The sequence below is a fragment of the Rhinatrema bivittatum genome, chromosome 4, assembly GCF_901001135.1.
Source record: "Rhinatrema bivittatum chromosome 4, aRhiBiv1.1, whole genome shotgun sequence".
In the NCBI taxonomy this organism is placed as follows: Eukaryota; Metazoa; Chordata; class Amphibia; order Gymnophiona; family Rhinatrematidae; genus Rhinatrema; species Rhinatrema bivittatum.
This window is the reverse complement of record NC_042618.1, coordinates 75,592,570-75,616,529: the sequence shown is the minus strand read 5'-3', so window position 1 is coordinate 75,616,529 and position 23,960 is coordinate 75,592,570. Positions and strand designations below refer to the sequence as shown.

General features: G+C 47.8%; 1 protein-coding gene across 1 annotated transcript in view; it reads left to right on the top strand.

Moving 5' to 3' along the window:
* KLHDC1 (kelch domain containing 1) overlaps positions 1 to 23,960 on the top strand; it is a 300,634-nt gene that overhangs the window by 242,487 nt on the left and 34,187 nt on the right. Inside the window, exon 12 of the mRNA XM_029597434.1 lies at positions 5,663 to 5,747. Within this exon, the coding sequence (XP_029453294.1) occupies positions 5,663 to 5,747 (85 nt within the window). The remainder of the gene's footprint in view (positions 1 to 5,662; positions 5,748 to 23,960) is intronic.

Genomic DNA, 23,960 nt, shown 5'->3' with positions numbered 1-23,960 from the left:
GGACTACTCCAGGGATTCCTGTCGCTTTCGCCCTTTCAGAGAAGCAGCTTCTCAATAATCTCATCCCTTCAGAAGATCTCAGACCTTTAGGCCTAAGAAGTCTCATAAGGACGCGGGCTCTGGGAGTGGAGCTTCTTGATTTTCACAATGAAGGTGTAGGGGCTCACCTACTGAATAAGGAGATAGACAGTCATCTATCTTGCTTTTATCAGAGATGGGCCCAAATTACAACAGACCAGTGGGTCCTGAAGGTGGTAAAGGATAGCTATGCTCTAGAATTTCTCCGAATTCTTCCAGATGCATTTATGGTCTGTCCATTCAACTTCCTAGTAAAGAAAGTGGCAATGGAGGCTACATTAAGAAGGCTGATAGAGCTGAAGGCCATAATTCCAGTTTCCAGATCTGGGGCACTATTCCATATATTTTGTCGTTCCCAAGAAGGAAAAAGGTTCCTTTCGGCCCATCCAGGATCTGAAGGGAGTCAATCGGCATTTGTGCACAATTCACTTCAGGATGCAAACTCTACGCTCTATAATTATGGCAGTTCAGAAAGTGAAATTTCTTACGTCTCTTGATTTGACGGAGGCCTATTTATGTATCCCTATTTGGCAGGAACATTTTTCTTGCATTTTGCTATTCTTGGATGTCATTATTAGTTTCAGGCCTTATCCTTTGATCTGGCTACTGCGCCCAGAACCTTCTCCAACTTCATGGTGGTAGAAGCGTCATCTCTGTGCAAGGAGGACCCTCTGGTCTATCCTTTTCTGGACGACTGGTGGATTCGGGCCAAGAGTGTGGAAGAGAATCAATTGGCTTCTCGCAAGGTGATCTCTTTGCTTCAGAAGCTAGGTTGGGTGGCGGACTTAACCAAGAGCAGTTTACAGCCGGCTCAGACTCTGGAGTACCTCGGCATGCAATTCACTACAGAGCGGGGCAGAGTATTCCTGCTGGAGAATTTCATTCAGAAGTTGGTGACTTAGGTTCAGTGTTTGAGGATTACTATTTGCCCAATGGTGTGGTCTTATCTCTAGGTTCTGGAGTCTGTGGCGGTAACATTGGAGGTGGTTCTCTGGGTGAAGGCACATATGTGGCCCCTTCAGTGCATATTGCTCTCCCAGTGGAATCCACAGTTGCAGAAGTGCACGGTGAGACTCCATTTGTTGTTGGAGGTGAGCATCCAGCAGTGATGTTTGCAAGTGGATTATCTCAGGAAGAGAGTACCCTTAGAGACACCGGATTGGTTAGGAGCTTGTGTGAGATGCGAGCCTTCTGGGTTGGAGGGCTCACTGTCAGGAGTTGGTTACACAAGATCGATGGAATGCCAAGGAACGGCAGTGGATCATCAATCGTTTAGAAGCAAGGGCAGTTTGCCTGGCATGCTTACAGTTTTCAGAGTAGCTGAAATCTCACGCAATAAGAATAATGTTGGACAATGCCACGGTGGTCGCATACATAAATCATCAAGGTGGAACCAGAATCCAACAGGTGTTGGTGGAGATAGATGTGCTCATGATGTGAGCAGAGTAACATCTTCAAGAACATATCTGCCTCCCATATTGCCGGGAAAGACAATATGCGGGCTACTTCCTCAGCAGACAGGTCTTGGACACAGGATAGTGGGAGCTGGTGGACAAGGCCTTTTGACTTATTTTGGCGCATTGGGGGTGGCTGTATATGGATTTAATGGTGAACTCCAATAGTGCGAAGGTACTATGGTTTTAGAGTCATAGAAGGGATTCAAGAGCACTGGGAATCAATGCTCTTGTCCAGGTTTGCCTCAGAGCGGGGTGTTGTACACCTTCCCGCCTTGGCTGATCATCGGTAGGGTGCTTCGGAAAATTGCGAATCAGACTGAGACCGAACTTCTGGTGGGTCTGGATTGGCCCCGGAGATGTTGGTACACTGGTCTTCAGCAACTCCTGGTGGGAAGTCCTCTCAAGTTGCCCCTCAGGAAGGATCTGTTACATCAGGGGCCGATATTGCATGACAGTCAGGGTCGGTTTTGTCTTACGGTTTGGCCTTTGAGTGGGCTCGGTTGATGAAGCATGGTAATTCTTCTGCAGTGATTTCTACCTTGCTTCATGCCAGCAAGGTTTCTACATCACTAGCTTATATTAGAGTTTGGAGAATGCGCGAGAGCTGATGTGGGGTGTGAAGTTCTCATCCTCTTAAAGTTGAAATTCCACTGATTTGGGATTTTTTGCAGAAAGAGTTGGTTAAATGCTTGGCCTTTAACACTCTGAAGGTACAGGTAGTAGCTCTCACTTCCTATAGGGGACGGGTCAATGGTCGACCCTTGTCTTCCCATCCCGATGTGTCCAGGTTCTTAAAGGGAATCTAGCATCTACGTCCACTCTTGCGTCTACCTGTGCCTCTTTGGAACTTTAACCTTGTGTTGTGGTTTTTTGGCGGGTCCTACATTTCAGCCACTGCGTGATCTCTCTGCAACTGCTTACCTTGAAAATGTTTTTCTGGTGGCAATCTGTTCGGTGTTACGCGTGCCGTCCGCAGCAGACCTGCGGCGCGGCCCTCTCACCTTTTCACAAGGACTCCAGCCTCTGGTTCCTCCTCGCTGGCGGCAGTGGGCCGCTGGCTCATTCCTCGCACCTCCCCTGCTGCCTCCGGCTCCGCTGCAGTCTCCAGCGTTCCTGGTCCTGATGCCACTACTCATTGGGCCTCTCCACATGGCCTCTGGAGAGACACCACCACTCGCGCTGCGCCCCTCCCTAGGCACGCACGCATCGCTGATCATTATATAGGGACCGTGGCGGGAACCTGGCCATGGCCCCGGATGATGACGTCAACCTCTTCATAGTATTTAAGCTCAGGCCTCGCTCCATAGCATTGCCTTTGCAACAGGTCTTCTCGCTGGTCGAGTACTCGTTGCTGCTAAGAGATTCGTCTCTACCCTTCGTTCCTGATCCTCATTGTTCCTGTTTCCTTGTTCCTACCCTGTCTATGCTTCAGATTGATTAAACGGACTTTGACTTCGTTTCGCCTGACTACACTACAGCCTATCTCCAGACCCAGACCTCCGCTTCGCCTGACTACGCTACAGCCTATATCCAGACCCAGACCTCCACTTTGCCTGACTACGCTATTGTCTATATCCGTGATCAGACCTCAGCATTGCTTGCAACATCTCTTGGATTGCTGCCAGCCCTGACTAGCCTACCATTGGACGCCTTTTCAGCCTACTCCCTGGACATGGACTTATTAGGCTTCGGCCTACCTTTGCTCGAGCGCCCTCAGTTTGCCTTTGCTCCATTGGCAATCGAGTTTCCAGAACCTGACCCAGTCCAGGGTAGGACTACACCATTTCTCATCTGCTGTCTCTGGGCTGAACCTACCTCTTTGCCATTCTATCTCGAGGCCCACCTAAGTCCTGCCGGCCCCGGCACCCAAAGGTTCAACTCGCGGGGAACGAGGGCTGATATAGGTGAAGCTCCAGTGGTCTCTGCCTATCAGCCCACTCCACCTGCCGACAATGGGGACCCGTAAGTCCTTACCTACGGGTTGCATCAACCCCACCTCGGCCCAAGGGTCCACATCCGAAACAACATTCGGCACAGCGAATCTCTGAGCTACAGGCTCTTTCTTGCCGTGTGCCATTTTTGGGAAGGACTTCAGGTGCAGTACAGCTTAGAATTGTACCTTCTTTTTACCAAAAGTGATTTTGGAGTTTCATTTGAATCAGTCTATTTCCCTGCCCACTCTGGACAGGGATAATGATAAGCAGGATTATCATCTGTTGCATGCCTTGGATGTTAAGCGGCATGTGGTGCGGTATTTGAAGGTTACTCATTCCTTGAGGAAGATTGATCAACTATCTGTGCTCCATGGTGGAGGTAAACAGAGGAACCAGCAACGCAGGCAATGATAGCATGTTGGGTAAAGTAAGTAGTCACAGCTGCCTATGTGGATGCAGATGTACCATTACCTAAACAGTTCAAGGCGCATTCCACTAGAGATCAGGTGGTCTCATGGGCGGTGATTCAGTTGTTGACTCCTGTCGAGATTTGCCGGGCAGTTATGTCATCCTTACATACCTTCTCCAGACATTACTGCTTGGACATTAAGGCTCAGGAGGATGTGGTTTTAGTGTATGCGGTGTTGATGGGACCACAGGCAGCATCCCACCCTTCTCGGGAGTACCAGTAGATTTGGTATATTTCAGTGACGTGGATTGACCTGCCTGAGTGCAGAGGAAGGAGAAATTACTACTTGCCTACTAATTTCCTTTCCTCTAAGGAAGGCAGGCCAATCCACAACCCACCCTGGGCTTCTTACTTGCTTTTAGTTTGTCCTTTATATGTGGATGATGCAGAGTTATATTTCTTTTGATTCATTTGAAGGACTGGTAAGTAAAATAACCAACCCCTAGGTTGTTAACATATTTGAGCTCAATGTTTCCTGGTTGGTTGGAAGCATGTTCAGGTATAATCAGTTTGTCCATAGTTTGACTTTTCTAGAGATATTGGCAGGCTGATGTCAGGGCCGGGCTATATGTCAGTGACATCAGCGAGTCAGTTTTACTCCATCTCCATCTGCTGGTAAGAGTGTATAACCCACTAGTATTGATTGGCCTGCTTTCTTTAGAGGAAAAGAAATTATCAGGTAAGTAGTAATTTCTCCTTCCTGGTAGAGGTGTTTAGTTTGGGGAAGTAAAACAGTACATGTACATGGAATTTTCATGAAACCTGGGTAACTTCTCTTTGCCAGTTAGTTACAAAGTACATGCAATGGGCTATTTCAAAATTGCCCCATAACAACATACCAATATGAAATTGGAGGATGCTTTAGAATACTTTAATAGGTATTGCTGCTGTAGTGTGTTTTACTGTTTAAGATCAGAGTTTGTCTCATGGCCAAACCTGCATGCCAGCAGCAACACCTCATAACTTAGAATTAAACAGTCAGATATCCATGAAAAGTAAAATTGCACTATTAACTTCATCTCAGAGTTTGTCTGACAGCAGACAAACCATAAATGCTGATGTTGCCAAAGCATTTAATTCAGTTATGAACATTACACATTGTAGATAATTATCTATAAATACAGTGTAATGTTTCAGGAGGTTCTGCTATTCAAGAATCTGTACAAGATTTTGTTTTCTTAGTAATTGGAGAGGATAAAAAACAAAGTAATTCAATGAGCAAACTGATTTTCTTAAGACATAGCCTGATGGATACCTATATTTTATATTTCATAACTATTTAAAAAATAGTTATGTGTCATAATATGTCTTAAATAAAATTATTCCTATATTTATAAATATTTTTTGTAGGGATTTTTGGGGTGTGGGAGAGGGTGGGGCAGAAATATGAATCTAGTAGATTGTAAACTCAGGGAACTTTGAGTATGTTCAAAATTTGAATGCAGTTTCAATTGATATGTAAATTGTAAACCTGCTGCATCTTACAGTTTATAAAATCATAATTTGATTTCCAGATAAGCCCTTCAAGAAATATTGAAAGTGAATTAGGGAATTGAATAGAGTAGTGATGCGTTTTACTGTTGCCTAAGGATATGTTCTGTCTCTCAGAACTGCATAATAACTTCTTCTGAAAGAAATTAATATAGGCATGTTTCTCTTCTATTGTTCATATGACGCATATTTCTTTTATGTAGTAACTCATTCTCTTTAACATATATTCACAGGTTGTGGCACACAGCCTGTCTTGGAAAGGAAAGTGAAGTGATGGTCTTTGGTGGGAGCAAAGATGACTTGCTTTCCTTGGACACAGTTAGTAATCAATTTTAATATTATAATAAAAACGTCATGTCATCATATTGGCCTGAAAGATGGCTATGTTGAAATGCTAACAATACTTCCAAACAGATATGATATGGTATATAATATGCAAATTACAGCTCCATATTCAATAAGTCAGTGAGTGGACATGTTATCCAGCTAAATTTAGTCGGATAACTTGTCATGGATATTCAGAGGGAAAGGTCTCCTGTGAATATACTCACCTAAAGTTATCTGGCCAACAGCTACAGTAACTTTAAACCTAACCGGATATATTCTGAATATAGCCAAGCAGGTTTAAAGGCATCTGGGTAAGTTTACCTGGATAAGTTTAACCCTGCCTGGCTATATTCAGAATATAGCAGGTAGCGAAAAAAAATAAATTCTTCTTGGTCTTGAGGCCCAATTCCCCTTCCAGATCTCCTAATCACCATTTACATTTATTTGGATTTATAGCCTGCCTAACAGAAGTTCAAAAAATTTTCAGAGCACAGCAATTTCCTTAGCATTCAGGCAGATCAGTCCCAACGAGTGGGTTCTGCACCTCTGCCAGCAGATGAAGACGAAGCAAAAGCTGACATCACAACCATATATTCCTGCCCCAACATTAGCCCACCAGTATTCTCCGGCTCCAGCAGATGGTGGACATGCATTTTCCTTTGGATTGCCTGTGAGGAAAAGAAAAGAAGAAAAGTTGGAAAGGAGTATCAAACAGACTGGATATCTGTGTAGCACCGTTTGCCTTCTGAGGTGATACCATGTGGTCCCTCCTTCAGTAGAGTGCCTCAGTCCGGTAGCCTTGAGTGGCATGGACCTAGAATTTGATTAGCAAGTGCAAGCCAAGAGAGGTCCAGTGTTGGAGGCTTTAGTCCTCTCCCCCCATAGCCAGGACCCGTTCCTGCTCTCAGCTAGGGAGGGCTGAGCTCAGGTAAAAATTTTTCTTAAAAAAAAAAAATTAGAAAAGTAGCGCAGAGAAGAAAGCAAGCATTCGGCTGTTCCGATCACATCATTGGGGAGTTCCGAAAGGTGAGGGAGGTAGTGCAGGCTCGGCTGGTTGAGCAGCTGTTTGGCTAGGCCCTGATTGCAGGCTTCTCCCTTTTTGGTGCATTGTAGGCCGTGAGGTGTTTTCGCGCATTTTGTGCTGTGAGCCGTCGGCGCGTACCTGCACACCCATTTGTATGTCCATTCTCACCTGTGAGCCCAATTTGGACATTCTTCCTTCTGGACACATAACTTGTGTGTCCTGCTTAGGCATCTTCTTGGTGTCAGAACTGGATGCCCAGTTTGGATGCCTAGTTGGACACGTAGCCTAGACGCATATACTTGCGTGCCTATTTTTTATGCGCACATTTTTTTGTGCGTCCATTATGTGCACAGGTTTTAACAGCACATAATCTAGGCACTAGCTTTTACCGTTCTGCATGCTAATAATTATGGCACCCGCTGCAAAGAAGCCTAAGCATTTTTCTATTTGTGCTGCATGCCACATCAGGACCATTCAGCTAGAGCTTTCTTTAAGCCTGTGTCAGCACTACCTGGATGCTCGGGAAGATGTACTCCCTTCTGATTTTGCCGGCAGGGGTCCATCTCCACAGTCTGAGAAGAGTGAGACCGAGGGAGACACGAGGGGGGGGTGTCCCCGTCCCCCCCTTGATTGATCCATGGACCGAGTTGCCATGAGCCACTAGCTCTCAGGACGTCAGGTTCAGGCCAATGGGGCCTGGAATGGACCCATCCTACTTTTCCTGGGTAGAATTCTTCCAGGGATTGCAGCCTTTTCTACAGGGCTGGTTTTCTGAATCGGCAGTACCTATTAAGGTTGATTCGGGCTCTCCAAGTGCTCCTCTGCTGCCTCCACAGTCAAGTGCCATAGTGCAATGCGGCCTGACTAAGCTCAAATGCAGGTGGATCAGGATGAAACCGATGATGTTGGTGGTAGTGGAGGACATTCCCCCAAATTTGGAGCTATATCGAGCTCTTCTCCATTTCTTTCATAGAGATGAGTTGCTGAGTTTGATCTCTCAGATCTTGAAGACCCTCAGAGTGGCTGGGCCTGACTCCTTGGGGATGCAGAAGAAGGTTCCTATTTTGATCACCCTACGCAAGGCTTCTTGTTTCTTTCCCCTCCTGGATGCAATCCAGTTGATTGATTTGGAATGCAGTGTGCCAGAGGCGTCTTAATGGAGAATGCGTCTTGGTGGGTTTATACCTTTTGAATACACAGGCCAGAGAGCAGTTGCATTTCCCTAGGATAGATGCCTTGGTGTGTTCTGTCACAAAGCATACCACCATCCTGATAGAAGAAGGTGCAGCACTGAATGATGCTCAGGATAGGAGGACTGAGGCTATACTAAAGCAAAGCCTTTGAGGTAGTGACATTGAACTTGCAATTTGCTTCTGGTTGTGCCTTGGTAGATCGGACTACCCTTTGTCTTGTCAAGAATCTGGTGGCTCCAGGTCCAAACTTGGACCTATAGTAGACCTGCCTGCTTAGCTGATGCGGGCTACAACTTGGTTTGCATAGCCGGCGGAGGAGCAGCTTTGGTTATTATGGCCAAATGGCAACTGTGGCTGCGCAACTGGTTGGATACCGCTTCAAAGTCCAATCTTACCAAGCTGCCCTTCAAGGGCTCGTCTTTGTTTTACAGTGAATTGGAAAAAAAATGACAGGTAAATGGGGAGAGACCAAGGTCCCTCAATTTTCAGAGGACAAGAAACCCATTGCCCAGTCTTTTTGAGCAAGTGACCGAACTTGAGACTACCAGCATTTTCGGCCTATTAGGGGAGGTTCTTCCCAGAGGTCCCATCTCTTCCGCAGGTTTCAGTCCTTTCACCCCCAAGGACCTTGAAAGGATGTGGGCTCTGGAGATGGAGCCCCTCAGTCTTCCCAATGAAGATTTGTGGGCTCACCTGTTGGTGCAGGAGATAGGTGGTGTCTATCCCGTTTTTATCACAGGTGGATCTAGATTATTTTGGATCAATGGGTTCTCGAAGTGATTCAAGAATTTCTTTACATTCCTCTGGATGCCTTCATGGTCTCTCCATGCAATTCCCCTCTGAAGAGGGTAGAAGTAGAAACGGCATGACAATGACTGTTGAACCTGAAAGCAATGCTTACCATTCCCGAATTGCAGAGAAATCCAGGCCATTAAGAACATAAGAACCATTTATTTATCATGCCCAAGAAGGAAGGGTCATTTCGGCCCATACTGGATCTCAAGGGTGCCAATTGATATTTATGAGTCACACATTCCAGGATGGAAACGGTGCGCTCTGTCATAATGGCAGTTCAAGCAGGGGAAAACCGCACATCTCTGGATCTGACAGAGGTGTATCTGCGTATCTCATCTGTCAGGAACATCAGCAGATTTGCTATTCTGGATCATCATTACCAGTTTCATGTCTTGTCTTTCAGGCTAGCCACGACACCTAGGACCTTTTTCCAAGGTCATGGTGGTGGTAGCGGAGGCTCTCCATAAGGAAGGCATTCTAGTTCACCCCTATTTAGATGACTGGCTGATTTGAGCCAAGACCATGGAAGATAATCTTCGCAATTCCTACAGGGTGGTTTCCTTGTTACAGGAACTAGGCTTGGTGGTGAATCTGGCCAAGAGTAATTTGCAGCCATCTCAGACCCTTCTTCTGGCCTGGAAATTTTTTAATTCTCTAGCCTTTATTAGAGTTTGGATGGTCTTTGAGGCCTGGTGTTTTGAATGAGGTACTCAACTCTAGGTGGATATTCCTTTGATTTTGGAATTTTTACAGGATGGCTTGCTTAAGGGTTTGGCTCTTAACACCTTGAAGTTCAAGTTGCAGCCCTGGCTTGATTATAGGGAAGAGTCAATGGAGGACCTTTGTCTTCCCATCTGGACATGTCTTGGTTCTTGCAGGGAGTTAAGCATCTTCGCCCTCCCATTGCAGCTTCCGTTGCCTCTGTTGTTCCTCTAGTTTTTAACAGGTCCGACTTTTAGACCATTACATACTCTTTCCTTGCAGCTGCTTACTTTGAAGACAGTTTATCTGGTAGCAATCATTCAGCACATCTGGTTTCTGACCTGCAGGCTCTTTCCTGCTGTGAGCTTTTCTCCATAAGACTCCAAGTGCAGTTCAACTTCGGACTGTGCCCTCCTTTTTTGCCCAAAGTGGTTTCAGAGTTTCATTTGAATAAGTCCATTTCTCTGTCCGCCTTGGACAGGGACAAAGATGAGGTGCTTGGAAATGACTAAAGGTTTTTGGAAGTCTGATCGCCTGGTTGTGCTCCATGATGGAAGTAAGCAGGAAGCACCAGCAACACGTGCAACAATTGCCCGCTGGGTTAAGGAAGTCAATTCGGCACCCTATGTCATTGCTGAGGTAGCTTTACCAAAATGGATTAGACTGCATTCCACGAGGGCTCAGTTTGTATCATGGGTAGAACTTCGTTTGTTGTCACCTGCTGAAATTGGCCAAGCGGCGACAGTCATCTTTGCACACCTTCTCCAAGCATTACCGTTGGATGTTAGGGATAGGGAGGATACCGCATTTGCACTGGCAGTTTTGACTGGAATGCTGACAGCCTCCCACCCTTTTTGAGATTAGTTTGGTACGTCCCATTCATTGGGATTGATCTGCCCAAATGCTAAGGAAGGAGAAATTACTACTTACCTGATAATTTCCTTTCCTTTAGTTAAGGACCCGCCCTTGGCTGCCGATGTTTAAATTTGTGGTTAGCCTTTCTTTGGGCGAGTTATGCAGAGTATGATTCCTGTTCGTCATTGACAACTGGCAAGCAACTTCTCTAGCTCTTAGTCTGCTAAATATGAGCCTTCTTTTGACTGAGTTCAGTGTTCCTGTTGGTTGAGAAACATGAATGTTTGGCTGTTGATGATAATGTTTAAGTATAATCAGTTTTGTCCACAGTTTGGCATTTCCAGAGAATACAGACGGGCTGATGTCAGGGCGGGGCTATATGGCCATTACGTCAGCTTTTGCTCCGTCTCCATCTACTGGCAGAGGTGCATAATCACTTGATGGGATTGACCTGCCCTTACTAAGGAAAGGAAATTATCAGGTAAATAGTAATTTCTCATACATTTCCAGCATTCCTGTCACAGCAACACTGGAAGTGGCTGGGAGCAGGCAAGACAGTACAGTGCTCCTGGCTGGCAATTGGAGAGTGGGAAGCTGTAGTTGATGATGAAGGTGGATGGTAAGGGGTGCATTTACAGTAATATGAAAGGAGTGGGTGCTAGCCTGAAGTTGCTATGACCTGCATCTTTGTTTATTTTTACTTCTGGTGGTTAGGAGATTTGGGAAGGAAATTAGGCACTCACTGTCCCTTTAAGTATTTTGAGGAAAGGACAAGGGGTTTGGGGCTCAAAGTCCAAAAGGATTTTTTAGAAATATGTTTAACTGGTTTCATTCTGAATATAGCTGGGGAAGCACTACATTATCTAGGTATACATAAGACAGTCTTGAGTTGTCCAGCAAATTTAGCAGATGACTTTGAAATTCAACTAAGTTAGCTGGATAACATTGCTGTGCCCCAGAGCACCCCCACACTGCCTCTTTTTTTATCCAGCTGAAACTTGGCTGATCAGGGGGAAGGGGAGGATTATATTTGAAAACCAGGTTTATCCAGCTGTACAAATCCTTTTAAAGATGGACTTCTTAATAAGGAAGATATTTCACCAACAAAATTATTCAAATAAATAGAAATAAAGGCAATATATTTAAAAAATCAAGACAACAATCAGGGTCATATCACTCACACTTATAAGAGGGTACACAAACATAAAATACATCAGTACAGCCAATACAAAATACTCTCCCCCACTGCATCCAATAATCAGGAGTTCAAAGTATGTCAACACATTTTTAAAAATGTCTTTAAGAAAATGATCATAATCCAGGTGAGAGCAAATATCTTCCTTATTGGTTGTACCAATAAAAATTTATACAGTATGGGGGTCATTTTCAAAAGCAATCGCACGCGAAAAGTCCCTTTTCGCGTGCGATCACTAAATGGGGACGGAGTCAGCCCCGGAAGAGGAGGAGTCGGGGCGGCATCGGGGCCGACTTTGCGAAGACATTGCTGACGGCGAAAAGGTAAGGGCCCTTTTCGCTGCCAGTTTCGCACCCAATAGCACCATCTTTTACGATGGCGCTATTGGGTGCGAAAGCTGGCAGCGATAGCACTGCAGAGGTGCGATCACTGTCAGCTTTCCCAGGCCCGCCCCCCGCTTCGCCACCTGTTATCACCGAATTTTCTAAGGTCTGCAATCTTAGAAAATCCAGGCCTATGTTAGTTATTAAAGTAGAAGTTCATATATCTAATACTGTCTGGTGGAAAAACTCATCAAATTAAAACAGAGTGATCTCACAGATGGTTAGAAATTGATTAATCAGGCTCCAAAAGATTAAAAAATAGGGAAGAAACACAGTGGCACTATATTCCCAACATGTTTTACCCAACATTTGCTTCTTCAGGGGATCCTTTGTACTACATTTGCCTCAACTGTCAAAACTGAAACAAAACAGAAATGGAATGAACATACAGCAACTAGCCTAAAGCACTGCTAATCCCAAAGTTAGATCAAAAGAAGCTTGCCATCACAAACAACATAACCATGGGGATCCCCTTGGGATTTCCACTAAATATTCCTAGGAAAGGAATTGGATAGAGATTCAGGAGCATACTACTTTTTTACAGCACCCTTTTGTGGTAGCTAAAGTGGTAGGCTCCTTCCTGTTAAGTGCAGGAGGGTTTAGAGATCAGTGTGGCATTTTTAATTTGGAAGAGTAGGCGTTGTTTTATGTTTTGTTTTTTTCCCTGTTGCTGGATGCTAGGCCTCATTGTTCTGGGTACACAGAATTGGAAGTAAACTGTAACCTTTCTTGTGTACAACCTGTGTGGTAGGTTTATGTCAAATTTTGAGTTGAGAGTTTTGGAATTTATTTTTGGAATTCTTCTTAAATCTGTAGTCCTGTTTCAGGGAGGAAAATTCCCTTCCTTGGGAAGGATAGGAGTAGAGAATGTTTTTATTTTTTATTGTTTGTTTATGATTGTACTATTTGTAACCCGCCCGAACATCTGAGAGCATGGATAATAAATCCTTTTAAATAAATAAATAAATACCTTCTAATCCCATCTCATATCCAGTGGATGGACATTGGTGACTCATTGCAGGGGAGTTTCACTTTTGTATTTTGATAAAGTTTTTGATTTTGGTTCAGGAAGTTTTTGCCACCACCCTTCCTGCCCAGAACTGAGGAAAGAACAGAGATTTATCACACTGAGTGGAAAATTGGAAGTGGTTTCCTGAGAAGATAATATGTTGCTATCTGGAGAGGAGAATTAAGAGGGTTTTTTTCACCGAGGACAAGCAGGATGGTAGTCCTCACACATGGATGACATCATCAAATGGAGCCCAGATCAGAAAACGTACGCACATTGAACATGCCCAGCATACCCTATACCACGCATTCACGCAGGGTCCTTCTTCAGTCTCTTATTTTCCATGGCGCTGTAAGCCTCGCGGTGTAATTGAGCTCACTTTGGCTGTTTTCAGCCTTGTGGAAAACTTGCTTTTTTCGTGATATTTCTTCTCAGTCCATCGTCAGGACATTCTCGGTGCCTTCCCGTAGTGTCACTAGTTAGGGTGTTTGGCAATTTGGGTAAGTTTCTTTTTGTGGACAATTCCCTCCTTGGCAGCGATGCCTCGGTGCCCACCAGCCATCGCCACCTATCACCATTGCTTTTGACTTTGCAGCCCTTTTGTTTCATCAGAGCGGTTGAGCCCATACCACCAAGGCAAACTGGGCAGGGATTCTATTCCAGGAATTTCCTGATTCCAAAGAGAACAGGAGGACTCCGTCCCATCCTAGACCTAAAGGCCTTGAACAAGTTTCTAAAAAAAGAAAAGTTCAAGGTGGTTTCCCTGGGCACCTTGATTCCCCTTTTGCAAAAAGAGGACTGGCTGTGGTTCGTACCACCTGATATCATTGCTTAACATTGATTTAAAGATATTGGCTAAAGTGCTGGCCATGCGTTTGAACACCATTTTACCATAACTTGTTCACAGAGACCAAGTAAGTTTTATACCACAGAAAATGGCAGCGGACAATGTCCGAAAGGTCACGGACATATCATGGTGGGCCAAAACTGAACGGATCCCGCTGGTGCTACTAGCCATTGATGCCGAGAAGGCTTTTGACCTAGTACACTGGGACTTCCTTTTTGCCGTATTACTTAAAATGCACTTTAGATCTCGATTTCTGGGTTGGATAAAAAGCCTATATAACGAGCCGGTAGCTAGGATTAAAGTAAATGGAGGATACGGAGATCTATTTCCTGTACAACGAGGAACCAGACAGGTTCCTGTCACCACTCTTATTTGCTCTATTTTTAGAGCCCCTCACCACCAAAGTGCGAGCAGCGGACAAGATAACGGGTATTCAAATGGGGAACATGCACCTAAAAATCTCGCTTTTTGCGGGCGATATCCTTTTGACCCTGACTGACCCAGTTAATTCTGTAAGGGAAGTGACAGAAGAGTTGCATGCTTTTAGCGCTGTATCAGGATTTAAAAACAATTTGGATAAAACTGAACTTCTGAATATTTCAGCTTCTCAGCCCGTTGTTCAAATACTGAAGGATCGGTACCCCTTCAAATTTAAGAACATAAGAACATGCCATACTGGGTCAGACCAAGGGTCCATCAAGCCAAGCATCCTGTTTCCAACAGTGGCCAATCCAGGCCATAAGAACCTGGCAAGTACCCAAAAACTAAGCCTATTCCATGTTACCGTTGCTAGTAATAGCAGTGGCTATTTTCTAAGTCAACTTAGTTAATAGCAGGTAATGGACTTCTCCTCCAAGAACTTATCCAATCCTTTTTTAAACACAGCTATACTAACTGCATTAACCACATCCTCTGGCAACAAATTCCAGAGTTTAATTGTGCATTGAGTAAAAAGGAACTTTCTCCAATTAGTTTTAAATGTGCCACATGCTAACTTCATGGAGTACCCCCTAGTCTATCTATTATCCGAAAGAGTAAATAACTGATTCACATCTACCCATTCTAGACCTCTCATGATTTTAAACACCTCTATCATATCCCCCCTCAGCCGTCTCTTCTCCAAGCTGAAAAGTCCTAACCTCTTTAGTCTTTCCTCATAGGGGAGCTGTTCCATTCCCCTTATCATTTTGGTAGACCTTCTCTGTACCTTCTCCATCGCAATTATATCTTTTTTGACATGTGGCAACCAGAATTGTACCCAGTATTCAAGGTGCGGTCTCACCATGGAGCGATACAGAGGCATTATGACATTTTCTGTTTTATTCACCATTCCCTTTCTAATAATTCCCAACATTCTGTTTGCTTTTTTGACTGCCGCAGCACACTGAACCGATGATTTCAATGTGTTATCCACTATGACGCCTAGATCTCTTTCTTGGGTTGTAACACCTAAAATGGAACCTAACTGTTGCGATACCGGCCGCGCTCGGCGCGACCGGTCCCTTACCTCCTCCTGACGCCGCTTCGGGGGAACAGGCCAGTCCCGCAGGCCCACCGCTGCGGCCTACCCGCGGCGCTCCCACGAGGGAGACGCCGTCGGGAGTCACCGGCCCCGCCTCTAGGGCTCGCGCGCGCGCAGAGGGAGCCATTTTGAAGGCCCTCTGGCGCGAAGAGCCAGAGGGCCAGACGCCGAGGGGGATTTAAACCCGGCGTCTGATGCCTACTTTTGCCTTGCAACGCGGTCGCTTCCTGGAAGTAAAGAGTTGCTGTTCCTGCCCTGCCTGCTTATCCTGACGTCCTGCCTGCCTGTCTGCCTGTTTGTCCTACTAGCCTACCCTGCCTGCCCACTCATCCTGTGTTCCTGCCTGTCTGCCTGCCTGCCTGCCGGCCTGCCTGCCTGTCTGCCTGCCTGCTTTCCTGATCTGACTCCGGCCTGTCTCAGCGTTCCGATTCCAGCTGCCTGCCTTGACTCTGGTTTGTTTCCTCGCTCCGTATTCTGCTGCCTGCCCAGACCTCGGCCCGTCTGTCTTCGCTGCCTCTTGTGGTCCGTCCTGCTTCTGCTTCACTCCGGGTCTTCTTCCACACCGCTTTATCTCCTAAGTCCCAGCGGTCTGGGTCCCTACGGGCTCCTCCTGGGGGGACCGCAGACTTCCAGGGCGAAGCCACCTAAGCCCTAGCGATCCGGATCCCAACAGCTCCTCTGGGGGGGTCACGGGTTTCCAGGTGAAGACTCGGCTCCAGCAGCGTGTGTCTGCCTCCCGACCGTCCTCCGTCATCGATCGGCCCAAGGATCCATTTCCGGACCACAACAGTTTGCAAGGCCATGGATCCGGCAGACCTCGCTGGTCTTCAGGCCATTCCAGGGCTCGCTCAACGCCTGGTGCAACAACAACAAGTCTTGGACTCCTTGGCAGCTACTGTGGAGCGTTTGGCTACCCACATGGATGCGGAGCCTCCTGTACCTGCGCCCGCACCACCACCACCGGTGGTAACTGTCCACGCTCCTATCCAACTTCCGGCACCCTCACGTTACGCTGGGGATCCCAAGGCGTGTAGGGGATTCTTGAACCAGTGCTTCGTGCGGTTCACCTTATTGCCCAATCAGTTTCCTACGGATGCCGAAAAAGTGGCTTACATATTCTCCCTGTTGGACGGTAGGGCCCTGAACTGGGCATCACCTATGTGGGAAAAGAACGATGCCACTCTCAATAACCTGGTTAGCTTCGTAGAGAATTTCAAGGCGGCCTTTGACGAGCCTGCGCGCCAAACCTCAGCAACCTCGGAGTTGCTCCAGCTCCGACAAGGAACTCGGACCCTGGCGGATTATGCACTGGAGTTCCGCACACTTGCGCTGGAGGTTGGGTGGCGCGACGCTCTCCGAGGAATCTTCTTGGAGGGTCTAGCAGCCAGGATAAAGGACGAGCTGGCCACCCGGGATCTTCCAGAGGATCTCAACGCACTGATTGACCTCACGGGACGCATTGATCGCCGTCTTCAGCAGAGAGCGAAGGAAGGACGCCCTCCACGGCGTATGGCTCCTCTGGCTCCGGTCTTCTCGAGACCGCTTACTCCGAGTCCCCGGAGTACCAGTACTCCTCCTGAACCTTCCACGGAAGAGCCTATGCAATTGGGAAGGACCTCCTTGTCTCCGGAGGAGAGACGACGACGACGCAACCTAGGGCTATGCCTTTATTGCGGTGGAAAGGGACACTTCCTCTCGCAGTGCAAGGAGCGGGCGGAAAACTCTCGCGCCTAGGAGTAAGGGAGGAGCGTCTCCTAGGCTGTCTCAACGCTGCTCCTCAATGTACAGTACCCATAACTTTAAAGTTCCCGGGGGTACCTTCGACACAAGAGCCCTCATTGACTCTGGCGCCGGAGGGAACTTCATTACCCGCGAACTCGTGCAACAACTCCAGTTGGCTACTCAACCTCGGGAACCACCTTTACGGGTCACCTCCATTCGGGGTACTCCTTTACCCGGAAGTATTTCTACCACGACGGTCCCGATCACCCTCCAGACTGGGCTATTACATTCAGAAAAGATTTCGCTTCTGATCCTAGAAAAATCTGTACACTCAGTGGTTCTCGGACTACCCTGGCTTCAGCAACATTCGCCAGTGATTCGATGGGATGATCTGCAGATTACCCAATGGAGCCCCCATTGCTTCCAATCCTGCATCAAATCGGGTGTGGTCCAACAGATCCCTTTGGCTCACACTGAATCCCTGCTTCCGACTCAGTATGCGGACTTTGCCGACATATTTTCTAAAGAAAAGGCGGAACTTTTGCCTCAACACCGCCCCTTCGACTGCACGATTGATCTGCTCCCCGGCGCAATTCCGCCTCGGGGAAGAGTGTATCCCCTTTCTCAGCCGGAGACTCGGGCAAAGTCGGACTACATCGCCGAGAATCTCGCCAAGGGGTTCATCCGCCCTTCTAAGTCACCTGCAGGGGTGGGCTTCTTCTTTGTCGCCAAAAAAGATGGGTCTTTGAGGCCTTGCATTGATTACCGAGGGCTGAACGCCATTACTAAAAAGAATCGCTACCCATTACCTCTAATTCCTGAACTATTGGATAGACTCCAGGGAGCTCAGCTATTTACCAAGCTGGACCTAAGAGGTGCCTACAACCTGGTCCGGATCCGTCCCGGGGATGAATGGAAGACCGCTTTCAACACCCGGGACGGACACTACGAGTATTTGGTCATGCCATTCGGCTTGTGTAATGCGCCTGAGATACTTCGAGAACTACTTTACTCTTGCGTAATTGTCTATTTGGACGATGTCCTCATTTTCTCCAGAGACATGAACTCCCACAGGCACCACGTCCGGCAAGTACTTCAGATTCTGCGCGACCACCATCTCTATGCAATACTTGAGAAGTGCTTATTTGAACAGGACACTTTACCTTTTCTGGGGTACGTTATCTCTGCCACAGGGTTTTCCATGGACCCGGATAAGGTATCCGCAATCAAGAAATGCCCCAACCCATGGGCTTAAAAGCACTGCAGCGATTCTTAGGATTCGCGAATTTCTACAGGCACTTCATACCACGGTATTTGCAACTGGTAGCTCCTCTGACCGCCCTAACTAAGAAGGGCGCGGACACGCGACGCTGGTCCCCCGAGGCCTGTAAAGCGTTCAAGGACTTGAAGGAGGCCTTCCTACTGGACACCTGTTTGCGGCATCCCGACCCATCGCGCCCCTTCATTGTCGAAGTGGACGCCTCCAGTGTGGCCGTTGGAGCAGTGCTCTCCCAATGCTCCAGTACTGGACACTTTCTACCATGCTCGTATTTTTCAAGGAAATTCACTCCTGCCGAGGCCAACTATAGAATAGGCGACAAGGAGTTGTTAGCCATCAAGTTAGCTTTCGAGGAGTGGAGGCAGTGGCTGGAAGGGGCTCAACACCCGGTCACTGTTTATACCGACCATAAAAATTTGGAATTCCTCACTCAAGCCCAGCGTCTTAATCCCAGGCAGGCTCGCTGGTCCTTATTTTTCAGTCGATTCAACTTCGTCCTTAAATATCGACCTGCCTCAAAGAACGTGCGGGCAGACACCTTGTCCCGCAACACTATTTTTGAAGAAAAAGAGGATCCTCCTCAGTATATCATCGACCCAGCCAAAATCTATCTAGCCAGTACCAGCGTATCCGCTCAGGGAAGAGTAGTGGTTCCTCGTAGGGACTGCACAAGAGTTCTCAAGTGGGCCCATGACTCCCTCACAGGAGGTCATGCCAGCAGAGACAGGACGCTAGATCTTCTGAATCGTTACTATTGGTGGCCCAAGGTACGTCAAGATGTGCGAATGTACGTTGAGTCCTGCCCGGTGTGTGCTCAACAAAAACCAGTCAGCGGTCGACCTTGGGGCCTCTTACAGCCTCTACCGATTCCCACCGAGCCGTGGACCCACATCGCCACGGATTTCGTGGTTGATCTACCACCTTCTGAGGGTAACACCGTAATCTGGGTCACCATAGACCGTTTCTCTAAGATGGTCCACCTAGTTCCCCTGCCTAAATTGCCCTCGGCACCGGACTGGCTCTCCTCTTCACGCAACACATCTTTAGGGCCCACGGGCTTCCTCAGAGTATTGTGTCCGATCGCGGGCCACAATTCACGGCCCGATATTGGCGGGCCCTCTGCAAAAGGTTCGGAGTACAGCTCAATCTGTTCACAGCGTTTCATCCTCAGAGCAATGGACAGACCGAGCGAATGAATCGCTCCCTTAAGACGTTCCTCCGCAGCTTCATTTCCGAAAAGAGGGATAACTGGGTCTCCCTTCTACCATGGGCCGAGTTTGCCTACAATAATCACACACACTCGGTTACTGGGCTATCTCCCTTCCAGTCGGTCTTCGGTCGGAACCTTAGACCGCCAGTACCATTTCCTGTTGCCGTCCCCTCACCTGCAGCGCAAACGTCGGCTCTCCAGCTTCACCAGTGGTGGAAGGTTATCCAGCAACGACTCTCTTTGGCTGCTAACAAAGCACGAAGGGTCGCCAATCGCCATCGGCGCCCGGCACCGGTTTTTCTGCCCGGTACCAAAGTCTGGTTAAGCACCAAGAACCTCAACCTGCCCGTACCCTCGCGGAAACTAGCCTCCAGATACTGTGGGCCTTTCAGGGTGGCAGAACGGATTGGCTTGGTGTCCTACAGGCTCCGTCTTCCCTCCTCCTTCCGCATTCACAATGTTTTTCACGTGTCCCTGTTGAAACCTGTGATTGTTTCCCGCTTCCACCAACCAAGTGCTGATACTGTACCGGCTCCCTCGAACGAAGAACCCACGTATCAGGTACGAGAAGTGTTGGATGTGCGCTTCCGCAACCGTCGTTGGGAATACCTCCTGGCTTGGGAAGGGTGCGGATCAGAGGAGGACACTTGGGAACCTGCTCGAAATATACTGGACAAATCCTTGTTAACCCAGTTTCATCACGACAATCCCAGCAAACCCGGACCCCTGAGGAGGGGGCGTAAGAGGGGGGTACTGTTGCGATACCGGCCGCGCTCGGCGCGACCAGTCCCTTACCTCCTCCCGACGCCGCTTCGGGGGAACAGGCCAGTCCTGCAGGCCCACCGCTGCGGCCTACCCGCGGCGCTCCCACGAGGGAGACGCCGTCGGGAGTCACCGGCCCCGCCTCTAGGGCTCGCACGCGCGCAGAGGGAGCCTTTTTGAAGGCCCTCTGGCGCGAAGAGCCAGACACGCCCCCTTTTGACGTCAGATGCCGAGGGGGATTTAAACCCGGCGTCTGATGCCTACTTTTGCCTTGCAACGCGGTCGCTTCCTGGAAGTAAAGAGTTGCTGTTCCTGCCCTGCCTGCTTATCCTGACGTCCTGCCTGCCTGTCTGCCTGTTTGTCCTGCCAGCCTACCCTGCCTGCCCGCTCATCCTGTGGTCCTGCCTGCCTGCCTGCTTACCTGATCTGACTCCGGCCTGTCTCAGTGTTCCGATTCCAGCTGCCTGCCTTGACTCTGGTTTGTTTCCTCGCTCCGTATTCTGCTGCCTGCCCAGACCTCGGCCCGTCTGTCTTCGCTGCCTCTTGTGGTCCGTCCTGCTTCTGCTTCACTCCGGGTCTTCTTCCACACCGCCTTATCTCCTAAGTCCCAGCGGTCCGGGTCCCTACGGGCTCCTCCTGGGGGGACCGCGGACTTCCAGCGCAAAGCCACCTAAGCCCTAGCGATCCGGATCCCAACAGCTCCTCTGGGGGGGTCACGGGTTTCCAGGTGAAGACTCGGCTCCAGCAGCGTGTGTCTGCCTCCCGACCGTCCTCCGTCATTGATCGGCCCAAGGATCCACTTCCGGACCACAAAACTAACATTGTGTAACTATAGCATGGGTGTTATTTTTCCCTATAATGCATCACCTTGCACTTATCCACATTAAATTTCATCTGCCATTTTGATGCCCAATTTTCCAGTCTCACAAGGTCTTCCTGCAAGTTATCACAGTCTGCTTGTGATCTAACTACTCTGACTAATTTGCTCATTCTTCCCTTAAATATTTAGGGGTCCATCTCAGTTCCAATGTGAGGATATTTTTTGTCTCAATTACACACCCCTGCTGCGCTCAATCAAAAGTGATTTTCAAAAATGGGATAGGGAACCTTATTCCTGGTTGGGTCGTGTCGCCATTGTAAAAATGAATGTGTTGCCTCGCCTCCTGTATCTCTTTAATACACTACCCATTTACATTAGCTCCGCTATCTTCCAGTCCTGGCAGAAGATACTGTTTGACTTTATTTGGCGAAGGAGGCCTCCCAGAGTGGCTAGGTGATTGCTCTATCAGCCCCGGGACAGAGGGGGTTTAACGGTTCCCATCCTGGAATGGTATTAATCAGAGGCACAATTAACAGTGGTCGCTGATATGCATAGACGAACTTCTGTGACGCAATGGGTGCATTTTGAGGAACATATAGTGGAGGGGATGCCTCTGGCGGCAATGATATGGCAACCCCGAGACACATGGTCCATGCGGGGTAAATTGTCCATGGCCCTGGAAACAACTATGAAGTTGTGGGCCAAATGGCAGGTACAACTTGTGGGCAACAGGGTGAATTTTCATTCCACTCGTCTATATTATAATACATTATTTACAGCGGGTAGTAACATCGCTCATTTCGAGCATGGCAAGACAAGGGCATACATCAAGTAGAACACCTCATGGGAGGGGGGGGGGCACTGATGACCTGGCCAGAAATTCAACGAGTCTACCAGCTGCCAAGCAGGGATTTTCTTGCTGGCTATCAGATCTTACATTTTTTGCACTCCCCACAGGTTGCCTCTTCCTTAACCCAGGGTAAAACACTGTTTGAACATTTATGTGAAGACATCGATAAGAAAAGAGGCATAATTTCAAAACTGTATGCTTTGCTGTCGGTGTCTCAGTGGGCTCAGTACCCATGGTCTGTAGTTCACTGGGGAATGTTCTTGTCAAATCAACTTCCTGGAGCTCAGAGCGATCAGGTACATGCTATGGGCTTTCAGAGATCAGCTGTCCAACAAAGTTGTCCTGATCCAGACCGACAACCAAGTAGCCATGTCGTATGTAAACAATGTTCTGCATTGGGAGGCGGATCTGGGTCGTTCGTTGCAACCAGATGAATGGATGCAGATACATATCTCTGCCCGTCAATGCTCCGTGTTGGCCATGCAGCAAGAGAACTGTTATAAATTACTTACCTGGTGGTATCTAACTCCGCAAACTCTGCATCGCAGATACCCACACGTCAGTGAGTTCTGTTGGCGGGGCTGCGGTCAGGAGGGTTCTTTCCTACACATGTGGTGATCTTGTGATCATGTGAACAGGCTTTGGACAGAGGTCGCATCTTGGATTGAAGGATTATTGGCAGCACGAGTGTACTAGATGCTGGATTTATGTTATTATACTATCCTCAACCACCGCTGGATAAACCACAAATAGCGTTTTGTCAACAAGTTTTTATTGCCACTAGAACTGCAATTGCTAGCTACTGGAAGTGGCCAGACCTACCATCTCTCCCCATGATACAACAGAAAGTCCATTTATCCTGTAAAATGGCAGCAATTACAGCGGCGATACATGATAATACATCCAAATTTCAAGCAATTTGGACACCGTATATACAATGAGAGAAACATCAAACTAATCAGTAACTCTATTGCGCTTCCCATTATAGACTTTGGGTCCATATGGATCCCTCACAGGTCATCCGTCTATACTTACTACGCATATCTAGCCTTATAGCAGATTTATTGCACTACATACAGATGCTTACGTGAGCTCATGGACAGGGGAGGGTGGGGGGGATTTGGGAAGTTTTGGGTTACGAGTATGTTGATTTTATTGTTGCATTCTGATTACCGTTGTGGTACATGCTTCATAACCTGTATGTTTATTGTGATAATAAAAATTATAAATTAAAAAAAATAAGAGGACTGGCTAAGTTCCCTTGACCTAAAGGACACATACACTCATATCAAGATCTTCCCCAGTCATAGGAAGTATCTTCAATTCATGGTGAGAAAGCAATACGTCCAGTACCAGTTGTTACAGTTCAGAATCGCGTCTGCCCCATAGATCTTCACAAAATGCCTGGCCATGGTGGCGGCGCACCTCCGCAAACTGGGAGTGCATGTCTTCCGGTACCTAGACGATTTGCTGGTCAAGAGCACGTCTCAGGCAGGGGCTGTCAGGTCCATGCGCTTGACCATTCGGGTGTTGGAGTCACTAGGGTTCATTCTCAACTACCCAAAGTTCCATCTCAGCCTGTCACCTCGATTGGACTTCATAGGAGCCCTGCTAGATATGGCTCAGGCGAAGGATTTTCTGCCTCGCCAGAGGACAATCGCCTTGGCAATTATTGTGGCAGAGGTTCAACAAAACCAGCTGGTATCAACTTGGCACATGTTGAGGCTGTTGGGCCACATGGCCGCAACTGTCCATGTCACTCCTTTGGCACAGTTAACACATGCATAGAGCCCAATGGACCCTGAGGTCACAGTGACGCCAAGCCACTCAGAGCCTCCAGGATTGTATCCATATCATCCCGTCTCTCCGGGACTCATTGTCCTGGTGGCGGGTACTTTCCAGTCTGGATATGGGGATTTCCTTTCGATGTCTCCCTACTCAAATTCTGCTAACCAAGGATCCATCTACCCTGGCATGGGGAGCTCATGTGGATGGCTCAGTACCCATGGTCTGTAGTTCACTGAGGAATGTTCTTG